The sequence below is a fragment of the Mus caroli genome, chromosome 7 (assembly GCF_900094665.2).
Source record: "Mus caroli chromosome 7, CAROLI_EIJ_v1.1, whole genome shotgun sequence".
Taxonomy (NCBI): Eukaryota; Metazoa; Chordata; class Mammalia; order Rodentia; family Muridae; genus Mus; species Mus caroli.
This window is the reverse complement of record NC_034576.1, coordinates 77,876,591-77,896,971: the sequence shown is the minus strand read 5'-3', so window position 1 is coordinate 77,896,971 and position 20,381 is coordinate 77,876,591. Positions and strand designations below refer to the sequence as shown.

The 20,381-nt window shown below is 43.5% G+C and overlaps 1 protein-coding gene across 7 annotated transcripts in view; it reads left to right on the top strand.

The window, feature by feature from the left end:
* Sv2b (synaptic vesicle glycoprotein 2B) overlaps positions 1-20,381 on the top strand; it is a 180,006-nt gene that overhangs the window by 151,597 nt on the left and 8,028 nt on the right. For all 7 annotated transcript variants that reach the window (XM_021167119.2, XM_029479857.1, XM_021167118.2 and 4 more), the window contains 5 exons: positions 3,898-4,008; positions 4,822-4,910; positions 8,512-8,676; positions 17,402-17,535; positions 18,859-19,059. In XM_021167119.2, coding sequence (XP_021022778.1) covers positions 3,898-4,008; positions 4,822-4,910; positions 8,512-8,676; positions 17,402-17,535; positions 18,859-19,059 — 700 coding nt within the window. The remainder of the gene's footprint in view (positions 1-3,897; positions 4,009-4,821; positions 4,911-8,511; positions 8,677-17,401; positions 17,536-18,858; positions 19,060-20,381) is intronic.

Sequence of the window (20,381 nt, the reverse complement as noted above, 5' to 3'; positions counted from 1 at the left end):
CCTGGAACTCACTCTGTAGACCAGGCTGGCCTTGAACTCAGAAATCCGCCTGCCTCTGCCTCCCAAGTGCTGGGATTAAAGGCGTGCATCACCACTGCCCCACACCTGCACTTATAACACCCTTTCAGACCAGTATGTCCTGAGAAGCCTTTCTGGACAAGGTCCCACCTAATTCCCATTCACCCACATTTCCCCTCTTTACCCTGTGGCTTAAAGCCCTGGATCCTTAGGTGGGATTACATGGGGGCACTTGAGTTTCCTCATGGGACAGGCAGATAGTGTATCTGTGAAGACATTATTACAGAGATTAAATAAAGACAATGCCTGCCTTGGAGTATGACAAAATATTAACAGCTGTGAAAAATGTTATGACATACATTTTTCATAAATTAGCGCATTGCTATCTTTATAGAAAATTGCTTAATGGCATGTTTGCCCAGTTCGAATGCTCCTAACATACTTAAAATAATAAACATTTTATTTTACTTTTAATTTTAAATTATTTTCCACATATTTATAAATATGTCTACCATATATATTAGCAACACTCTCATCCTCCCCACCCACTCCCCTCTCTCTTCCCCTCCATTACTTCTGTTTGCTCTCCTCAATACTTTTACTTATACTTTTATGGGACTAGTCAATTCATGACTAAAATGTATTACGAAGAGCAAACAATAGAAATACTCCAGATGAAGATATTAAGGGTCAATGGCTCTCCCAGCCTTCTAGCATACACACACACACACACACACACACACACACACACACTCTCACACACACACACTCACATACACACACTCTTTCATACACACACATTCACACACACATTCACACACACACATACTCACATACACACACTCATACACATATACACATATACTCTCTCACACACACACTCCTCTCTCTCTCTCTCTCTCTCTCTCTCTCTCTCTCTCTCGCACACACACACACACACACACACACACACACACACACACACACACACTGATGGACCATGATGCACAGGAAGGCTACAGTTGCAGAAGCCAGGCATTAGAGCAGACTCCCTGCCCACTGCCATCATCTCTGCAGCCCTCTCCTTCCTTGTTCCACAGCCTGGGCAAGTAAGAGCTCTGGGTTCCTCCTGGGAGGTGTGTCCTTAGCCATCTCTCTTCCTCCAGCCTCAGGTGCAATGGATTTTGAACCATATCAGCCTGGCATAGAATACACACCCAGACACCCACCCACCACTTGCAGCAAGCATTTGTGAACTTGGTGGAGTTACTGAAAAGCTGATGATAATGGAAATGATATCAGAGTGCATAGCTTGGCCCTTTCTCCCTTCCAGACCTTTCCCTCTTTTGAAACCTCTTTTTGTGCATGGATGTCCTCCTCCACACCATGCCAGAATGTGACAAAACATGTGCATGTGCACATGTGCATGCATGCATGCATGCATCCTTCATTTCTTGGGAATGCACTCACTGGGTTCTCAGCTTACACTTGGTCACCTTTCACACATACGCCTCTCCCAGGGCAACTGGACTGTGACTTCTGTAAGGAATACTTCTGGAAACCTGGCTCAGCTTCTGAGACTGGCTGTCCTTGGTAGAAAAGTGATCCCACATTCTCACTTGGCCAAGTGCAAAGAGATAAGATCCAGCACATTACCATTAGGCTTTTATCTGAACAGAAAGTGGTTTGCTGGTCTGCACCTCCTACCCAGAGGTGGTTGGGATTCCACTGTGGGTGTTCAGGGTAAAGCTTCCTCAGGGTGAGCTCTGGCAGTCAGCTAGTTCATATTCTTTAAGGAAGTTTGAGGTCATAAAACCAACAAGCACCCCAACTTCTAAAGGCAAAAGCTAAGCTGTTTACTCCAGGACCAGAGTTCTTCATGTCAGGGATGGGCGCACACTGGGAAGGAAGCCCATGGAGATCAGAGTGCAAGGAGCCTCTCAGACTCTGGGATTTTCTTACCCTACTGTGTATGCCACTCCCTAGATCTTAGGGCGTCACATCCTCTTTGAGTGACTTTCCCCAACTTTTTTTTTCTTCTTCTTTTTTAACCTAATAGGAAAGAGGAACTAAAAGGTTATAGGTTCAATGTTCCAAACTGACTTGTTGATCATGAGCTATGCTGAAGTGGAAAACTGGGTAGTCCAGGAATTAGGGGAAAGGGGAGCAGGGAAGGGGGGGAAGGGGAAGAAGAGGGAGGAAACAGAGAGGGAAGGAAGAAGAGAATGGGGAGAAAGGAAGTGAAGGAGGAAGGGACAGAGGGAGAAAGTGCAGGAGAGGGGAAAGTGGAAGGAAGAAAGAGAAAGGGGAAGCAAAGGATAAGATGGAAAGAAAGGGAAGGGAAGGAAGTAAAAACACCAGGATGAAGGAACTGAAAGTTGACCGACCTCAGAGAGCTGTCCTGACAGGTCAGCAGGGGCTTGCATACTCTACTCAGTCCACCTGGGCAGAGCCACCAGCTGGTTCTTGTGTGTCCCCTTAAGTAAAGCACTCCAAAATGTGCTTGCTCAGCCGTGGAGGTTAGCCCTGAAGCTGTTCATCCGAGTGCTCACCTCTTGCTTGACTCAGGAGCTGCAGGCTTTTGAAGCTCTGATATGCTCCTCCCACGCGCCTGGACAGCCACAGCTACAAGCTTTCTCTGCAGAGAAACCCTGGAGGGTCTATGGGACTTGGAGCATTCTACTAAGAACTTCAGCAGGGTAAACAGGAACACGGGCCATATGCTCTTCTCCGTGGCACCCAAGAAAGTGTTCTAATTAATTGTAAATTGGAGCAGTTGTGCTGGAAATCAACACGCCCACTCCCCAAAGCCCAGGAACAGAGCGTTATTTCCCCCAAGGAGCAAAGCAAAGAAAGTTTACACCACAGCGGCTGCTTTGGTGATTTGGAGCGTGCTTTATAAGGGGCTTTCAAATCTGCCATCATCCTTTCCCTTTGGCCTCTGGTGGCAGTAGCTGACGCCCAGAGGAAAAACTATTTCACAGACTGCTCAGCTGCAGCTGGCAGCAGGATTGGATTACAGATGTGACTGTCAGGCTGTTGTTGAGCAGGTGCCTGGCCATCCTGAAGATTATCTAGCCTCATCCGGGTTTCTCCTTGGCATCTTCACATTCACAGTTTATTGGCTGAAAGAAATACATGGAGAACTTGGCTCTATTTTATCCCAATTCAAACACTTCGTTAGAAGACCAATAGAAACTGCATGCTCTTCTTCTGGTCCTGTGAATTTGGGGAGCGTGTCTGCTTTGTGGACCTGGCTAACTCAACTAGAGGAATGTGCACTCCTACAATTCAATGATTAGTTTAAAAACCACAGTGACGTGAAAGTTGCTGTTATAGTGAGTGAGGGTGATTTACATTAGACTTTCCAGGTTTTTATAGTTTGAGGACACAGGACCTATTTCACTTTATCTGTCCTCAGAACTCTCATTTCTAGCAAGAAAATTGGGATGTCTAGGAAGCCACGTTTTCTCTCATTCTGTTCTGTCTCAAATAGCAATGTCCCTCCTCCGAGTTGTGGCTTTCCTGTATTCCAAACTGCCCTGATGTTTATACTCACTAGCTAATAGAAGTGTGGATTTTAATGCAATAGCAGCTTTTGTCAGTCAACATATTATAAACCTGGTAACACATATTTCTCAATGGCTTGATTTCCTGAAATGACTATAGTTCAAAATGAACTATAGTTCATTTTGCTTGCAGGCAGACATACCCACATGGGAAAGTTCACCGAGAGCTGCCATGCAAATCTTCATTTAAAAAGATCATAAAAATCAGAGGACTGTCTAACACTTTTAAAATTCTAGATAATTCAATAAAGCCAAATACATAAAACATTTAGAAGAAAAAAAGTTGAAGATAAACTGTGTTGAGATAGTCACATCCATCCTCGTTTTCCAGGTTTCCCACATCAAAACTCCCAAGCAAATGGATGAATTCATTGAGATCCAGAGTTCAACCGGAACTTGGTACCAGCGCTGGCTGGTCAGGTTCATGACCATTTTCAAACAGGTATGTTCTGTGAGCACACTTTTGGAGGGGAGGCTGTTTCCACAGGAGTCTATTATTTCAGTGGGTGAAGAATAAAGACCACACAGCATCCTTAAGCTAATGTGACATGATGGAGAAGGAGCAACCCCAAGGAAGGTGTCTGCTCTAGGCAAGGCCCCCTCTAAGCTTGCCTTGTATCTAGAGATGAGTGTGTTTAAACCATAGTGTCTTCTCCTGCTGGTCTTTCTTAGCATCAGGGGTTTGATAGTCTAAGTAAGCACCCTCTCTCCACACCTTTCTCTCCAGCAACTTCTCTTTAAGTAATCCATAGCAAGGAAGATAGGATAAAAATAAATGACTCTGGGATTTTAAGTGACTTTGGGAAGGAACACACTGATTCCGTTTCTGCAGGAGTGTTTCAAGATGGCTGTTGAGCACTGAGGTAGCCAGCTAGCTTCTCCTGAGACTTGAAGGGTTCATGCTTTGTGGTCAATAAATTTTTGAAGTGTTGCCCTGAATGCAGGGTAGGGAGTGCAGAACCGACTACTGTAGGTTACTGAATGCCTCAGAATTCCAACTCGGTGTGCCTTTGGTCACATTTACCAAAGTACCCTGTTCCTAGGGGAAATGCTATGTGGGTGTTGATGTGCAAAGGTGGCCAGAAGGAAGGGATGAACATTCCTTGTTATAAAGACAGGGCTCCTTCCTCTGGAGGAGGATGGGCCACCCCCTTCTTCTGTGATGTCCTAGACAACTTATTAAAACATCTGAGAAATGTGTTCTCTCTGTCACCTGTCCCTCCTGTTAACTCTTTTTCACTGGTGTATATCTTAGGTCTGGGATAACGCCTTGTACTGTGTGATGGGGCCCTACAGAATGAACACCCTGATTCTGGCTGTGGTCTGGTTCACCATGGCCTTAAGGTAAGTTCTATCTCACACTGGTCCCTGGTTTATAATTTGGTCTGGTGCACAGTTTGTCTCAGAGTGGATGCTTTGGGCCACAAATAACAAGCAACTCGATCTAGTCATGTCTCAGAGCAGAAACCTCGACTCCCAACCAGAATCCCTTAGAGCAGTCGGGAGGAGTTCTAGCCTCAGGCTAGTCTTACTGCTGCGTTTGCAGAATGCCTGCAGGCTTCCTGTGGACAAAACCTTTGCCTTTTCCTTCATCTACTCTGAGGCATAGCAGACAAATAGAAAATAGGCATGCTGATGGTGTACAACGTAGTCTTCAAGTATACATGAGCTTTGTGGAATAATCATAATGGTGACATTCATCACCCCCTCCTCCTCTTCTTCTAACACCAAAGATCTCCTGTGTAGGAGAGTTCAGGTAAGCGCTGACTGTTGACTGTGGACCGCTTTCTACCATTAGCTATAATTGTTAATTACTGAGCTTCTGGCTTTTTCTTTTTAAACCAATGGGACCTTTCTCAGAAGCTCTGGAGCCAATATTGCCTTTTGTTCCAGCAGCCAGATGGCAGTCTTCTTTCCTGTTACTGGCTAAGGAAGTGAGATTGGCCTGTGGGTTTTGACTCATTTGGATTTAGCCTGAAGCTGAACATGCCTGTACTTTCCTGAAGGTTGAGGTGTGGATAAAGTTTCAGCTTTTATCATACTTTGTCCAGCAATAAGGAAACAAAACAAAACAAAAAAGACAAAGCAAGGAGCTAGATCTGGTTCTTCTGCCTTTAAACCTCAGGCTGGCACCCCAGGCCGGCACCCCGGGCTCGTCTTAGCCTCAGACTTCAGCACCTTGCTTCCTGGCTGTGTTATGCACGATGTGTAAAGCTCTCAGAGATGGTTCAAAGAGCATCTGGAGTGATCAATTAGGAAGACTGTAAACTTAGATCTGTGAAAGTGCCTTGTTCTACAGTCTATGTGGAGGGAACCTCAGAACACCTCAGGACACCCTAAGACCAAGTCCCAGCACAAAGGGGATTTATTGGTTCCAGAGAGACAGAGGGCAGGGACAAGGGAGGAGGTAAAAGAAGAGGGAGAGGGGGAAGGGATCAAGGCGCAGGGCGGGGGAGGTGTGAGGGAGAGGAGGGAAGGGGTATTTGTTCAGTTGAGGTGGACAGGACAAAGGACTGTCTCTGGATAGAGAGAGGACAGAAGTAGCCCATAGGTAAGTGGCAATTTATAACGGTAAAGAGGGAAAACCCATGTTAGGATGAGGTGTTTGATTTAATTGGGCATGTTCATTACATGAGCCAAAGGGGGCTTTTAATTGCTGGATTTGGTAGCTGGACCTTGGTAGTCAACCTCAGAAGGAGGAAGAGGCTAAATAAAGGACTAGACCTTGAGGGCTAGCTGTAGGAATGTAATCTAACAGTTTTTAGCAAGGCCAAGGGAATGGGGAGAGGGCTTGGCCTGCCAGAGACTTGTTTGCCAGGCTTGAGCTGGCCATGGTCCCTTCACTATGGCCCCAAACAACTCCTTCACCCCAGAAAACCAACGAAGCTCTAGTGATCTCTTTGATAGGCGCATGAATATAGGTAAATTACTGTGATCCAGTACCTGGGTGGAAGGGATGAAAATGAGCTCTTCCAGACCCAAACAGGCTGATTGTAGAGGAAGCTTATAGAGGAATTATTCAATTCCAACACTTTGGAAGTCAAAGACACTGAGCACTAATATTCAAATCATCAAATGCTTAAAAAGTGAGCTTTATTTCTATTTCTTTATGTTGAATTTAATTTCATTTAATAGGTAATATATTCCAAATGTTAGAACACCAGGGAAATCTTACCTCTGCTCCCTCCCGTCTTCCACCCCCTCCCTTCTGCCTCCAGCATGCATCTTTTAGTTCCTGTTTTTTCCTGTTCTCTGTCTCTGTCTCTCTGTCTCTCTGTCTCTCTCTCTCACACACACACAAATGTAAGCAAATATATATATTTGTATATTTGTATATTTGTATCTATATATTTTTTCCCCAAAGTCTGTGAATATATGCAGGTATTTCCCAAGATTTGTAAATATGTGTAGCTGTTTCTCAAGGTCTCCATAGCCTATGCAGATGCTTTGTTCTCCTTTTCTTATTGAAGGAAAAACACTTTGCATTTGCTTGTCGTAGTCAATATATGTACCAAGTATCTATCCACGCTAATCAACTAAGGTTTGGGTTTCCCTCCCTCCCTCACTCCCCCACCCCCCCGTTTTGAGATGGAGCTCATGTAGCCCAGGATGGCTAGAAATTCACCGTGTAGCTGAGGCTTTCCTTGAATCCTTGATCCTCCTGTCTCCTCCTGCTAAATGCTGGGATTATCAGCATGTCCTACCGTTTGTGGACCTTCCTTCTTTGAAGAGGAATAAAATATCTGAGTAGTACCCCATACTACTTCCTCCATCACTCGTCATCAACCAAGGCTCCCTTGTAAGACTTCTGGGAGTTTCCAGATCTTTGCTATTGTGAACAGTGCCACAACGTCGAGACCGTGGGCTATGCAATTGCACAGGGAAATTAAGGACCCACAGCTTTTAGTGCTGAGATCCCCGAAATAATCTGTGGCCTGGGTGCACTGGGGCTGCTTTGTCAGTGAACTAGATTCCTGGAAGTGGCATTCAAGGGTCAAAAGAGATAAGCCACCAGAAATATTTTTAGGCAGCAGTAAGCTCTTCTCCACACGTGCTTTCCCTGCTATCAATAGAACAGAGCATCTTTGCTCTCAGTCAGATAAATGTCGCTTTGATGTAACATCTGAGGGTTTGGGGTATAATTTATATCACTCAAAAGGAGAGCTTAAAAAAAAATAATTTATATATCTCTATGTTTGTTTCATGTGTATATGTGGTGTGTATATGTATGTACCCCCCTCACACACTCTCTCTCTCTTTCTTTGTGTGTTTGTGTGCACATGTGCATGGAAGCCAGACATGGAAAGTTAGGTATCTTCCCAGATTGTTTCCACATTATTTACCGAGGCAGAATGTTACTGAACCTGGATCTTGTTGATTTTGTCTAGTCTAGCTAGCCAGCTTGCCCTGGGGATTCCCTGTGCTTACCTCTCCGGGCCATCTTGTCTACCTATGATTTATGCTGGAGCTGGGGATCTGAAAACCACCCTCAACCTTGCACAGTGGGCACTTTATCCACTGACCTCTTTGCTCAGCCCTCTTCCTCTTTTCTGTCTTTCATCTACTCAGGTTGTCTAAGTGCTGCTGAGTCAGCAGTGAGGAGCATGTGGTCCTCACCTAGTGAGAATATCTTTAGCACCTCCCTTTTTACGACAGTTCTGGTTTTTGAGTTAAGATGTGTTTTCTATAGGTTAGAAAAGTGTTCATCAGTCCCTAATCTACTGGTAGGTTTTGTTGTTGTGAACTTTTAATCAAGTATTTCAGATTATCATTTTCTTCTGTCTTTTAGGTGTGCTAATGTGACGAATTTTGTTTTCCATTTGGAATAATGAACCAGATTACTACATTAATTGTGGTCTACGTTAAGTCATGGATGCAGATTCTACTGCTGAAAGAATGAGCCAGTCAGGGGGGGTTCTTAGATTCTCCTCCTTCTCTCTTGCAGTTACTACGGCCTGACGGTGTGGTTCCCTGACATGATCCGCTATTTCCAGGATGAAGAATATAAGTCTAAAATGAAGGTGTTTTTTGGTGAGCACGTGCATGGCGCCACGATCAACTTCACCATGGAAAACCAGATCCACCAACATGGGAAGCTTGTGAACGATAAGTAAGTGTGCAACCACGGGCTTCCCTTGGGCCTGAGTGGCAGTCACTGGGGTTCCCTTGGAAGAGAGCATTGGGATGCTGAGAGTTCAGTGTGCTAAGGATGAACTCCAAGGATATAGTGGCCCTCACAACCCATCCTTACTGCTAGAGATACTATAGTTCCCTGATGGCTGACTCTGTACTGCACCAACCCCTCAGGGTTCCCCCTTGTGCCCTGACTATAAGATAACATGACATTTGGTAGAAGGTGACCAATGTGTCTGTCTTTTCTGGGAACTTGATCCTTTGATGAAAGGGTACTACAGAAAGCCACATTCCATCTGGTGCCACTGGGCTGAGTGTGTCCTCTTTTGAGCTTGAGCTGTGCTTAGCAAGCTCCTAGGGTGTGACTGTCATTGTGCGAGTGACCATGGGCTTTGCCATTGCACTGGGAAATAATGGATAGACAACTTTTAGTGCAGAGGTCCCTGAAAAAAAAAAAAAAAACAACCTGTGGCCTGGTCGTTGAGCTTTTCCTTTGATCCTGGAAGCTTCTCGGTGCTATTATGAAACTCATTTTTGTTATTCTTCATATAATACTACCTCAGAAGGTAGACCAGTATGTTCTGTGGTCAGTGGGAGTCTTGTCCTTAGGGGAGAAATCACTGGAGTTTTAGAAAGGTTCTGCTTATGTCTTTGTGAGATTGCTCAGTTCATTTGACTCATCTCCCTCCGTGCGGGACAAATGATGTGGATAGTTTAGACTGCTGTATCTCCTCTATGAGGCTGCCCCTGGAGGTGAAGTAGCAGACAGAGGCAGGACATAAAATAGGCTCCAGGTCATATTTTTCTCCAGGATAGCATGGGCCCCTTGAAGTTGCCCTCTGAAATTGTACCTAGTAAGGTCACTGAGGTAAGTGGTGGGTGAGTGACCATAGAATTATGCGGAATTTCTGGAGATGCTATGGCTTAGACACATCGCTCCCGGTGCCATTAACTCCCTATCCACTACATTATCACAAAATTGGCACTGTCACGGGGTCCCCTCTGAAGCTGATTGAATTCAAAACGTATCTGTCTTCATGGACAAATTTGAAAATTTGCCATGCTTGTCTTTTGTGTTATGCTGCCACCTGGTGGTCAGGACATAACAATACCTCTTCTTTCAAAGCCCCAAGCTGTTGATCCTCCAAGGCATCCTTTGTGCGCGGTATTCCCTGCCACTCCCCCCCCCCACCCCCCGCCCCGTGACATCATGCACATGTTGCTGCTTTAAAATGTAGACGAAAATGCTTTATTTTACTGACTAAACACATGGCGAAAATGACTCTGTAGAAGGGCCTCAGACTCCCTCCGTGTATTGTAGGTCCCACTGAAAGCGAATCCTTATCCTTCTGAGAAACCTATTCCCTCGACCTCAAGAAGAAATCAAAGTGCACAGACCAGTTTTGGCCCCAGGCCAAGAGATCAGCCACTGGTACATTTTATGGGACATAAATGCTCTCTGCATTCCAACATAGTGTTTGCCTCAGAGTTCGTGAGATTTTCAAATTGCAAGAAAGGCAAAAGATTACATTCATATTTTATATTCTTAGCCAAAATGCCAGGTCAGGTTACCCTTACTAGTAATTAAGAGAAAGATCGGGCTCCCGTCTGAGTATGTATTAACTAAGTAGCTAAATAATTGAAGGGACTACTGTACAGGACTACTTCAAGGAGACAGCACCCGCTTGTGAGTGGGTTAGTGTGTGGAAGGGTACCAGGGAGAGGCGCCTGATTCCTGTCTGTGAGAGTTCAGGAAGCAATGAGCTGATTTCCACTTTTCTTTTGGGCAGAAGGGAAGTTGAAGCTGTACTCTGAACCTTTGGGGTTGTGCTTGCACTGGGACTGCACCTCCGTTCACAGAGGTGACTTGCCATTGAGGAATAGAAAGGCTTGTTATTAAAAAGTCATATGAAGTCAACAGGGCTTCCATTAAAGGTCAGCTGCGAGTAGCTCAGAGTGCAAATGAGGCTCGTGATTCACCATTAAATGAGGTAGGGAGCACGGCGGCAGGAAGCACGGAGAGCAGAGGGGGAGGCAGAATCAGGCAGTGAGCACAGGTGGATCCCATGCACTGCGTGAAAGGTCACTATGCCACCAGGGTCCCTTTTTAGTAGCACATAAATAAGATGTGGGTTTTAACACTAATGATGGCTAATTTCAATATAGTAAAGTCCCTTGCAAATGCCAACAGTAGGTGGTGAACATAGGCAATTGCTGCAATATACTGGGCTGTCCGTCTCACAGCCTGCATTTGAAGGTTAGCGTTCAGATATGGAACACATATTAGACTATGTGGTAGAATTTCTCAGTACCACTTCTTGCTTTGTGTGGATCACGTGTACATTCTTCTTGACAGCCTTTCTGGGCATTTTGTAATTTTTGCTGGGCACTGAAAACAGGATTTCTTTCTCCCAATAAAAGGTTTATGATTGAAAATACAGAAGAACCCTGTTGACTATCGGAGGCTTATTTTGTGCCTAATTGAGCTCCTAAGACTTTTCTTCATTATTGGTTCTGTAATCCTGTCACCTTTGAAGAACTACGGCCTTCTTTTTATGGTGGAATATTCTGTGCTTTGAGAGACTAGGGAACAATACAGACAACGCTATTTGGGGTACTCAGCCTTATAAACCATAACGACTAGGTCATTAGCTTAGGTTTTAAGTACTCACTTTGTGAACCGTGTTTCCTTCTTGTGAAGAGAAGTTACTTGGAGTTGATTCCAGCACCTCTTACATGTGAAGCATGTACTGTATGATAGAACAGCAGTTCTCAACCTGTGCTCACAGCCCCACTGGGGGTTGCATATTAGCTATCCTACACATCAGATATTTACATTGTGATTCAGAACAATAGCAAGGTTACAGTTATGAAGTATCAAGGATATAATTGTATGATGGGAGTCTGCACATGAGGAGCTGTATTAAGGGGTCACAGCATTAGGAAGGTTGAGAAAGACCGCCCTAAGCTACCTTCTTCAGATCTTGAGTTGAATTCTTGCTACTATTCCAGCCTCTCCGGAGGAAATGGTCACCATTGTCAGAAGTTGGTGCTATATATTTGTGTATGCCTCTGTGTATTTTCCAGTGTAATTCTATATCTGTAAGCATTGCCCAATAGTCTTCTGTATGTGTCAAGTTTCAGCTAAAATATATAATATACATTAATTGTTATTACTATTGTTTTTCTGAGACAGGGCCTTGTGTAGGCCAGGGTGGTCTCAAACTTGCCTTGTAGCTGAGGATGCTCTTGAATTCTTGATCTTCCTGCTTCCACCTCTGGCTGGGATTACAACTGTGCACTTCCATTCCTTGCTTTGCACATGCTTATGATACAACTTTTTTGTTTGTTTAGGATCAAACTCTTTTCAAAGTTCATTTATTCTGTGACAATTTCATCAATGCACAAAATAGATTCCAGGCACTTTCACCTCCCTCCATCCCTTACCCCTCTGACTCCCACTATCATCCCCTCCTTACCAGGTCTCTATTCTAGTTTCGTGTCTTTTCATTTGATTTTGTTTTTGCATGGTGTCTCACTGGGTGTAACCTGGGCATGTGTGCAAAGCTGTCTGCGGGAGTGTGACCAATCACAGAGGCCACGTCACTAAGGGCAATGCCTTTCTGTCACCTACAGCCATCAACTGCCTACAGCTTCCATAGGGAGGGCGGGGCGTGTGGGTCTCTTCTCTGTCTGACAGTTTAATGGGCCCACTCTTTGCTGGACCTATTCAGGTAGCTGCAGCTGTGGTGATGGTTAGCATAGCTATACAACTCATTTGTTTTTTAAACTTGAATTTCATCTCATGAATATGCTACTATCTATCTGTTCTGTTGCTGGCCATTTAGGTGACAATTGTTCACCATTACAATAATGTTGCAAAAAATTATTCTTATGAGAAAGAGTTTTTCTTGCTAGTATAACTGAAGGTAAAATTCCTGAGTAGGAAGGGTCTTGCTTAGATATGAAAACTCTGCTTCCTCTATACCAGTGGGTCTCAACCAGTGATTGAGAACCAACGTGTGGGTCTCAACCCCTTTCAGGTCAAATGACCTTTTCACAGGGGTCACCTAAGACCATCAGAAAAACATATATTTGCATTACAATTCATAACAGTAGCAAAATGGCACTTATGAAGTAGCAATGAAAATAATTTTATGGTTGGAGGTCACCACAACATGAGGAATTATATTAAAGGGGGTTGGCAGCGTTAGAAAGAGAACCACTGTTCCATATTTTAAATGAAAAGTTTCTATGTACATGTTGTATTTGTGTGTGTGTGTGTATCTGTGTGCACATGTGTGCGTATGTACATATGTACATGTGTGTGATGTGTGTTGGGGGAGATATGTGTCCCACAGCATGCACAGGACAACTTGGTGGAGTATTTTCTCCTCCCACTTTTACGTGGATTCTAGGGATTAAACACAGATTCTTAAGTTGTATAGTAAGAGCCTTTACCTGCTGAGCCATCTCACTGGCTCCTGCTACAGTTTTATCTGTCTGTCTGTCTGTCTGTCTGTCTGTCTGTCTGTCTTCCTGTCTGTCTGTCTATCTGATGTGATTTTCAAAATCTTCCTCCTTTCAATATTTTCTTCCTCTCTCCCCTCCAAGGCAGGGTCTCACACTGTAGCCCTGCCTGTCTTGGAAGTCACTGTGATACAGACCGCGGCAGCCTTGACCACACAGATATCTGCCTGCCTCTGTGTTCCAAGTGCTGGTATTGAAGGCGTGGCCCCACACTTGACCTTGACCTTGTATTTGCTATTTATCTGTGTGTGTGCACCACGCTTCTTCCTTCCTTCTCTTTCTTGTGCTTCTGGTACCTTTGTCTGTGAACTTCTCAAGTTATTGTTTTGTTTCCATATTTCTTTGGGAAAATCATTCACCATTGTCTCATATATTTATTCTGACAAATTCTGTCCCCTTTCCATCTTGAATTATGAATGCTACCTATATTAGATTGTCCTGTATGCCCTTGTAGTTTTAGATATTCTTTTCTGTCTTTATTCTTCTCTGTGTCTATTTGATAGTTTCTTTTGAATTATATATAATTTCAGCAATTTATTCTTTTTGTTATGACATGTGTCCTGGTGAGTCTATCAAACACATTTTTTTTTCAAAAAGAATGTTTTGGATTCATTTTTGACAATTTCCCCTATATGTATATACTGAATTTTGATCCTATCCATCTGTATTTTCCCCTCTTGGCCTCCCCCAATACTGCCCCCTTTCACCTCCCTCTTCCCTCCTCCTCTCTTTTGTTTTATAGCCCATTAAAGTCAAATTAGTGCCCCTGTATGCACATGGGTTTGGGACCCTCTACCACAGCATGGACAGCCTATTAGCAGGTGGGGCATACTCATGAAGATAAATGACTCTCCCTCCCCCAGCTCCTTAGCTAGAGTCCAGCCTCAAGAGCTCCTCTCCTATGTATGCTGAAATATTATCGGCTTGCTCTTGTGTTGGGAATCGTGGCTGCTCTTAGTTCCCGAGCATAATGGTTCTGCCACGCCCCCTACGCAGCATTTCATGGCACTCTTCCTGATCCTCAAGCTCTTACATTCTTTCTGTGTGCTCCACTGCAGTGGTTTTCTGAGCCTGGGTGGTGACTGGATAGTCTAGACTCTGTCTTGGCAATGATCACAGTCAATTATAATCATCAACTCTTTCTGTAGAGTCAGTCTTATGACAGTGACACCATCAGACCACAAACACGAGGGCTACATTGGTATGAATCTGGTGTCCTTTATATCCCTCGGTGGACAAAGCGTTAAGTCTGAGAGTGACTGAAATAGATTATCCCAATAATGATTCTTTTCTAAATTTATTATTTAGCCTTGTTCTTTGACAATTTCACACATGTATAAATTGCAATGCATTCAGACCACTCTCCCCTCTGCCTTGCTTACCTCCCTCTCACCCCGACAACCCTTCTTCACATGTTCAAATCTCTCTGCTTTGTTTGTCAATTACTTGGTTTAGCCAGGATTGCCCTTATAATCAGAGATTTGGGACTATCCACTGGAGCCTGCTGGGGTCAGCAAAGTTGTCATAATAATTTTGTTCCAGACTCTGCATTACCAGTGGCTTCTCTTTCCTTAAGGAAATAACATATACATTGTCTTTTGCTAACTCACTCCCCAACCCCAATCACTGTACTTAGAGACAAGATCTTACTATATAGCCCAGGCTGTCCCTGAACCCATAATATTCTGGGATTGAAGGTGGGTACCACTACACTTGGGTTTTGTGGTCATGTTGCTTTCAGCCTCTGAACCTTCCTAATGAGAAATTGTGAGATGACTCAACGTACAAGTTAGATATCGGAAGAGATGACTTATGGAGAGACTCATAAAATGTGTTGGTCCTTTCTCCTTTTATCTTTTTCCTTATAACGTTGGTTTTTTATAACCCACTTGGAGACATATTTTAAGGTCTGCCTGCGTCAGATTCACTTTTGATTTATGGCTCAGCTTTCTTAGCTACCCTTGGAAGAATATTAAAATACCAGCCCATTATTATATTAAAGAGAAGGATATCTTAAGAGAGGCAAAGACTGAGACAGGAATAGCTGTCCTATGTAAACACATCTGGTGTACAATATTTGAAACCATAGGCATCTTCTTGTATTAAAAATGTCCCAATTAGTTTTCTGTTTCTCTCTGTTCTTCCATTTCCCTCTTCTACTCCCCCAAACCTTTCCCCTCTGTGACACAGTCTTGAATAGGCCAAGCTGGCCACAGATTCCTACCTGAGGGTGACTTGAATTCTTGATTTTCCTGCTTGTATCTCCAAAATGGATGCTGGGATGCTGGGATGCTGGATGTGTGTGTGTGTGTGTGTGTGTGTGTGTGTGTGTACTTGAGATGAGGTCTCACTATACATCCTAGGCTAGCCTTGAACTCATGATCCTCCTGCCTTAGGACTCCCAGTGCTAGTATTACAGGTGCTCTACACCGTGTCCAGCAATGGAGACTGAATATTTAACAGTAGTTTCCCAGTTTCATTCTGATGACATGGACAGAGGCTATCACTGTGGCAATCACTGGCCCAATTCCTTTTTGGGGGAATTGAGGTCCATTTGCAGAAGCTAATGATGAGCATCTCTAGGTTAGGCTCTGAGCAGTGTGCAATGGAACACTGGCCATTACCCATGGCCAGAAAGTGCATCTAAGGTGCACAAGAGGAGCAATGACCCTCAGCATCCTGTGTTGCTCTGTCTCTGTGATTCCACTATCTGGCAGTAGGTCTACTTTGCTTAAAGCACCATTTTTTTCCCCATCACTTAGATTGAAGGTTGGGGAACATAGTTTTTCTCTCTATTCACAGGACAGGACCTAGTACCCATGAGTATTATTAGTACCATGCTCTGAAAAGGTTGGCTAAAGCTTAACTGTGTAAATGTATGAAGGTACAAGGGGCTTGTAATTGCTCATGAATGAGAACTTATTCAAAGGCTTCCAGCTTAAACATCTGACCATGCTACAGCGGAGATCTGCATGCTCTCTTTCTAAGTTGACAGGGGAGTTGGAGCTGTACCAAGCAGCTTCTCAATGTACCTGCACCTCATAAGTATCCAGATGCCTTGCCCACTTATTATTAATGGGACACTTTTAAGTGAAAACAAACAAATAAACCAAAATCAAAACAACAACAACAACAACATCCACATACCCTTGGTCTAAAGTGAAAATTAAGTTGATCAATTTCTATCCTTATCCAAATCCAGGCTCCCCAACCTGCTTTCATTTTGTGGTCTAACTCTGAAGATGTATTTGAAAACATGTATCATATTCTATCAACTCTATATTATATCTTGATTTAATTTTTTGCTTAATATATCAGTCCTTTCCTTCCTCCCTCCCTCCCTTCCTTCTTTCCTTTCTGGACAGAGACTTGCTTGTAGCCCAGGCTGTCTAGGAACTCACTAGGTAGTCCCAAACTCAAAGCAATCCTCCTGTTTCAACCTCCCCAAGATCTGATATTACAAGATCACATTTGGCTTATTTGACATATCTTAAATATTGTTCCATATTAATACATATAGATCTGCCTGCATGATGTCTGTCTGTCATCTATCTAGCTCTCAGGCATGCACATATACATCTGTAGTTGAATGCATTTAGTAATCTGTTGCTATTATAAGCAATGTTGTTATGAATACCAGCATGTATCTTTTTAAATATATGAGCAAATGCATATAAGATAATCCCTAAGTCAAAGGAAATGTACAAGTTAAATTTTGTGAAATTGTTCTCTAAAGAAGCTGGTTTGATTACATTCTGTGCAGAACAATGCTCATCTGTTTACATGTATGTCTAGCCTGGGGATCTGCACTGGTTCAAGGCTCATGGGAAAGGGAGCTGCTGAAGGCATCTCCATTTCATGCTTTCCACATTTTCTGTTGCACTGATGCGAAGGTTCTTGGATTGGAATTTTGGAGTTATGCCATGGGCACAAGCTCTTCCATGAACACCTAGGCCAGATGCTGTCTTCTATAGCCCCAGAGCCTATTGCTAGCAACTGAAAAGCAGCAGTTAAAAATGGGGCAGTGGGTCTGGCAGTGGGTCTGGCTTGCAATCATGTTCTGCTACTTTTGCCACACCGTTCTTGATTTTGTCCTTCTGTGCTTTTCATTTGGTCACAAGCATTCTTCTTTCCCTGGGACACTTCACTCAAGGATGCTGTCTTCCTCACAGGTTCATAAAGATGTATTTTAAACATGTCCTCTTTGAGGACACATTCTTTGACAAATGCTATTTTGAAGATGTGACATCCACAGATACGTATTTCAAGAACTGCACCATCGAATCAACCACCTTCTACAACACAGGTGAGAAGAAGGACACCCTGGGAGGGATACACAAAGATGGGCTGGGGCTTAGAACCAAAGCCCAGAGGCAGAGCTGAAGCAGGAGTGAAGGGATTCTTAGCCATCAGTGCCAGCTCTTGTGAGAGAGAAATGGCTTCTACCCCCAGGAAGGGCATACATTAGGTATCATTCTGATATTTCCTTAGTCTATACTTCGTTTTTTTTTTAATCATTTAAGCAAAAATTCTGAATGAGACTGATGCTATACAACAATACAGTATGGCATTCATAAAACCAGCATTCTGGGAGAGCTGTGGTTTCCACCCCTGATTCATTCCTGGAGACTGTGCATAATCGAAAACTTGCACAATTGAAAACCAGTTGAAAAAAATCAAAAGGGAATTGTTACGTCTGTACAGATTCAGTGCATAAGGCAAGACACAAAGATCATTTCAGAATCACACTGTTTCAGGTTTCCATGATTAAAAACAAAGCACAGAATTCTAGCGCTCCACCACTCTTGCTACTTTAGCTGTGCTCACCATGGCTTAAAGACCTCTCAGAGCAGCAGGGGACACAGGGACATCCTTGAGTATTGTCAGAGTTTCCCCCCACCAAGGCCTCAGTGGGAAATGTATTCTGATTATCCCTGCCTTAGAGCTGAACAAACAGACATAAGCAATTGATCGCGGCCACAGCTAGCAAGGAGATGGAGTTTGAATCCATTTCTCAATTACATGGTTCAAAATCTCTTTGCACTGGATTTCTTGCTTCGTGCCTATGTTTATGCTTCCTCCTAGCAGGGATAAGTGAACTCCAGTTTCAGTAAGGATCCCACCTCTGTAGGTAAATTAGAGTGATTGAGAAGGATATCCAACAGCTTCAGGTCTCAATATACACGTGTATACACATATATACCCCCACACATGTGAACACACAAACACACATGCACACACCACACAAATATACACATGCCAAAATGTCTCTAAAATTGGCATTAGTTTCATTTCTCTTAATTTAAAAAAATTTTTTTTACGGTTTTTCAAGACAGGGTTTCTCTGTGTAGCCCTGGATGTCCTGGAACTCACTCTGTAGACCAGGCTGGCCTCGAACTCAGAAATCTGCCTGCCTCTGCCTCCCACGTGCTGGGATTAAAGGTGTGCACCACCACGTCCAGCTTCATTTCTCTTTATTATAGGAACTTGAGCAGATTATCACATTTTTGGACAAACATCACTGTGACTTTGAGGTCACAGCTTGCCTATAAAGAGGGCATCTGCACGTCTGCTTTCTTTACCCAGGTCCCATCCACTCTCATGAACCAAGGCTTCTTTCTCTCCTCAGACCTCTACAAACACAAGTTCATCAACTGTCGGTTTATCAATTCCACCTTTCTGGAGCAGAAGGAGGGGTGCCACATGGACTTTGAAGAGGACAACGATTTTCTGATTTACCTCGTCAGCTTCCTCGGCAGCCTCTCTGTCTTGCCTGGGAACATAATTTCTGCCCTACTCATGGACAGAATTGGAAGACTCAAGATGATTGGTAAGTTGCTCACAATGGAGCATTTGGGTCTCCTGGCCACAACGGCTTGTTTCCTTTTCTTAAAGAAAGAAATGTTATATGTAGTAACGCTGGATCTGCTGCTGTAAAACCAAGGAGGCACATTTACAGATTCCTAGGGTTTCATATAAAGGATTTGAGTGCAGGGAAGGGGCTCTTCATCACTTCTAGAGTGTTCTATTAGCACTCTCATAACGATGATGAAACAGATCTACCACACCTGTTCTTAGCATTATGATGGGAAATATATACAATGTTATTTAATGATAGTTTGATAGTTTAAGGCAAATCATTTTATTTTTCTTATTTTGTCGTGACTTTCTGTTGTTTAATAGTGAAAGTGAGAGGGGCTAAAAGACATGATGAAATTCTATGATGTGTGTACAAAATCGTGAATGAATAGGTGAATAAATAAAAAAACTATTTTAAATTGCAGATAATTAGCTTAGTGTTTGTTGGACAGACTCTTGTTGAAATCCTTGCACATATGGCCATTTGATTTTGAACATATGCTTTTCTCTGGGTTTTGGTTTCCTGATAATATGAGGAATAATAACTGGGAGGATTTTGGGAGGGTTAAACATAATATAGCCCAAACATCTTACAACACTTAGTATGTTGCAGGCTCTTGGAGTGGCAGCTGTATTCACATCTGCCTTGCCTCCTTCCAGCAGGATGTGCACCACTGGATACTGAAACACAGCACTGTGAGGGGTCAAAAGAAGTGACATGTGTGCACTGAGGGTCAGTGAGAGTGTGCTCTAAGTGTGAGCCAAGAGCAGTGCTAGGAAAGTAGGAGGGAGGCACATTAATAAAGGAACCATTAAGGACCCGCCTTCAGGATGTTGTTGATTGAGAAAATGAACACTAAATTATCCAGTGTCAGAACACAAAGGGAAACAAAATCAATCACATTGTCATTTTATTGGAGAAGAGAAAACAAATCAAGTCTTGGTGGGAAGAAGCCTTCCTTGGCATGTGGATTGTACTTGATATTATTATTGTAACTAGGAGATGAATATTCAGAATGATGAACACAAGATGTGCCTGTGATCTTGGCTCTGGTATCTTATTAGAAAAATGGGAAGTGTCTCGTGGGTACTGCAGACTGAGCTGCCTCTGTTAGGGGGGAGTGTCCTTGTCAGGAGACTGGAGAGAGAGAGAGAGAGAGAGAGAGAGAGAGAGAGAGAGAGAGAAGGGGAGGAGAGTTGAGGGGAGAGGAGAGAAAGAGAGGAGGGAAGAAGTGGGGAGGGAGAGAGGGAGAGGAAGGTGGGAGGCATGTGCACATTCATATCCACATATAT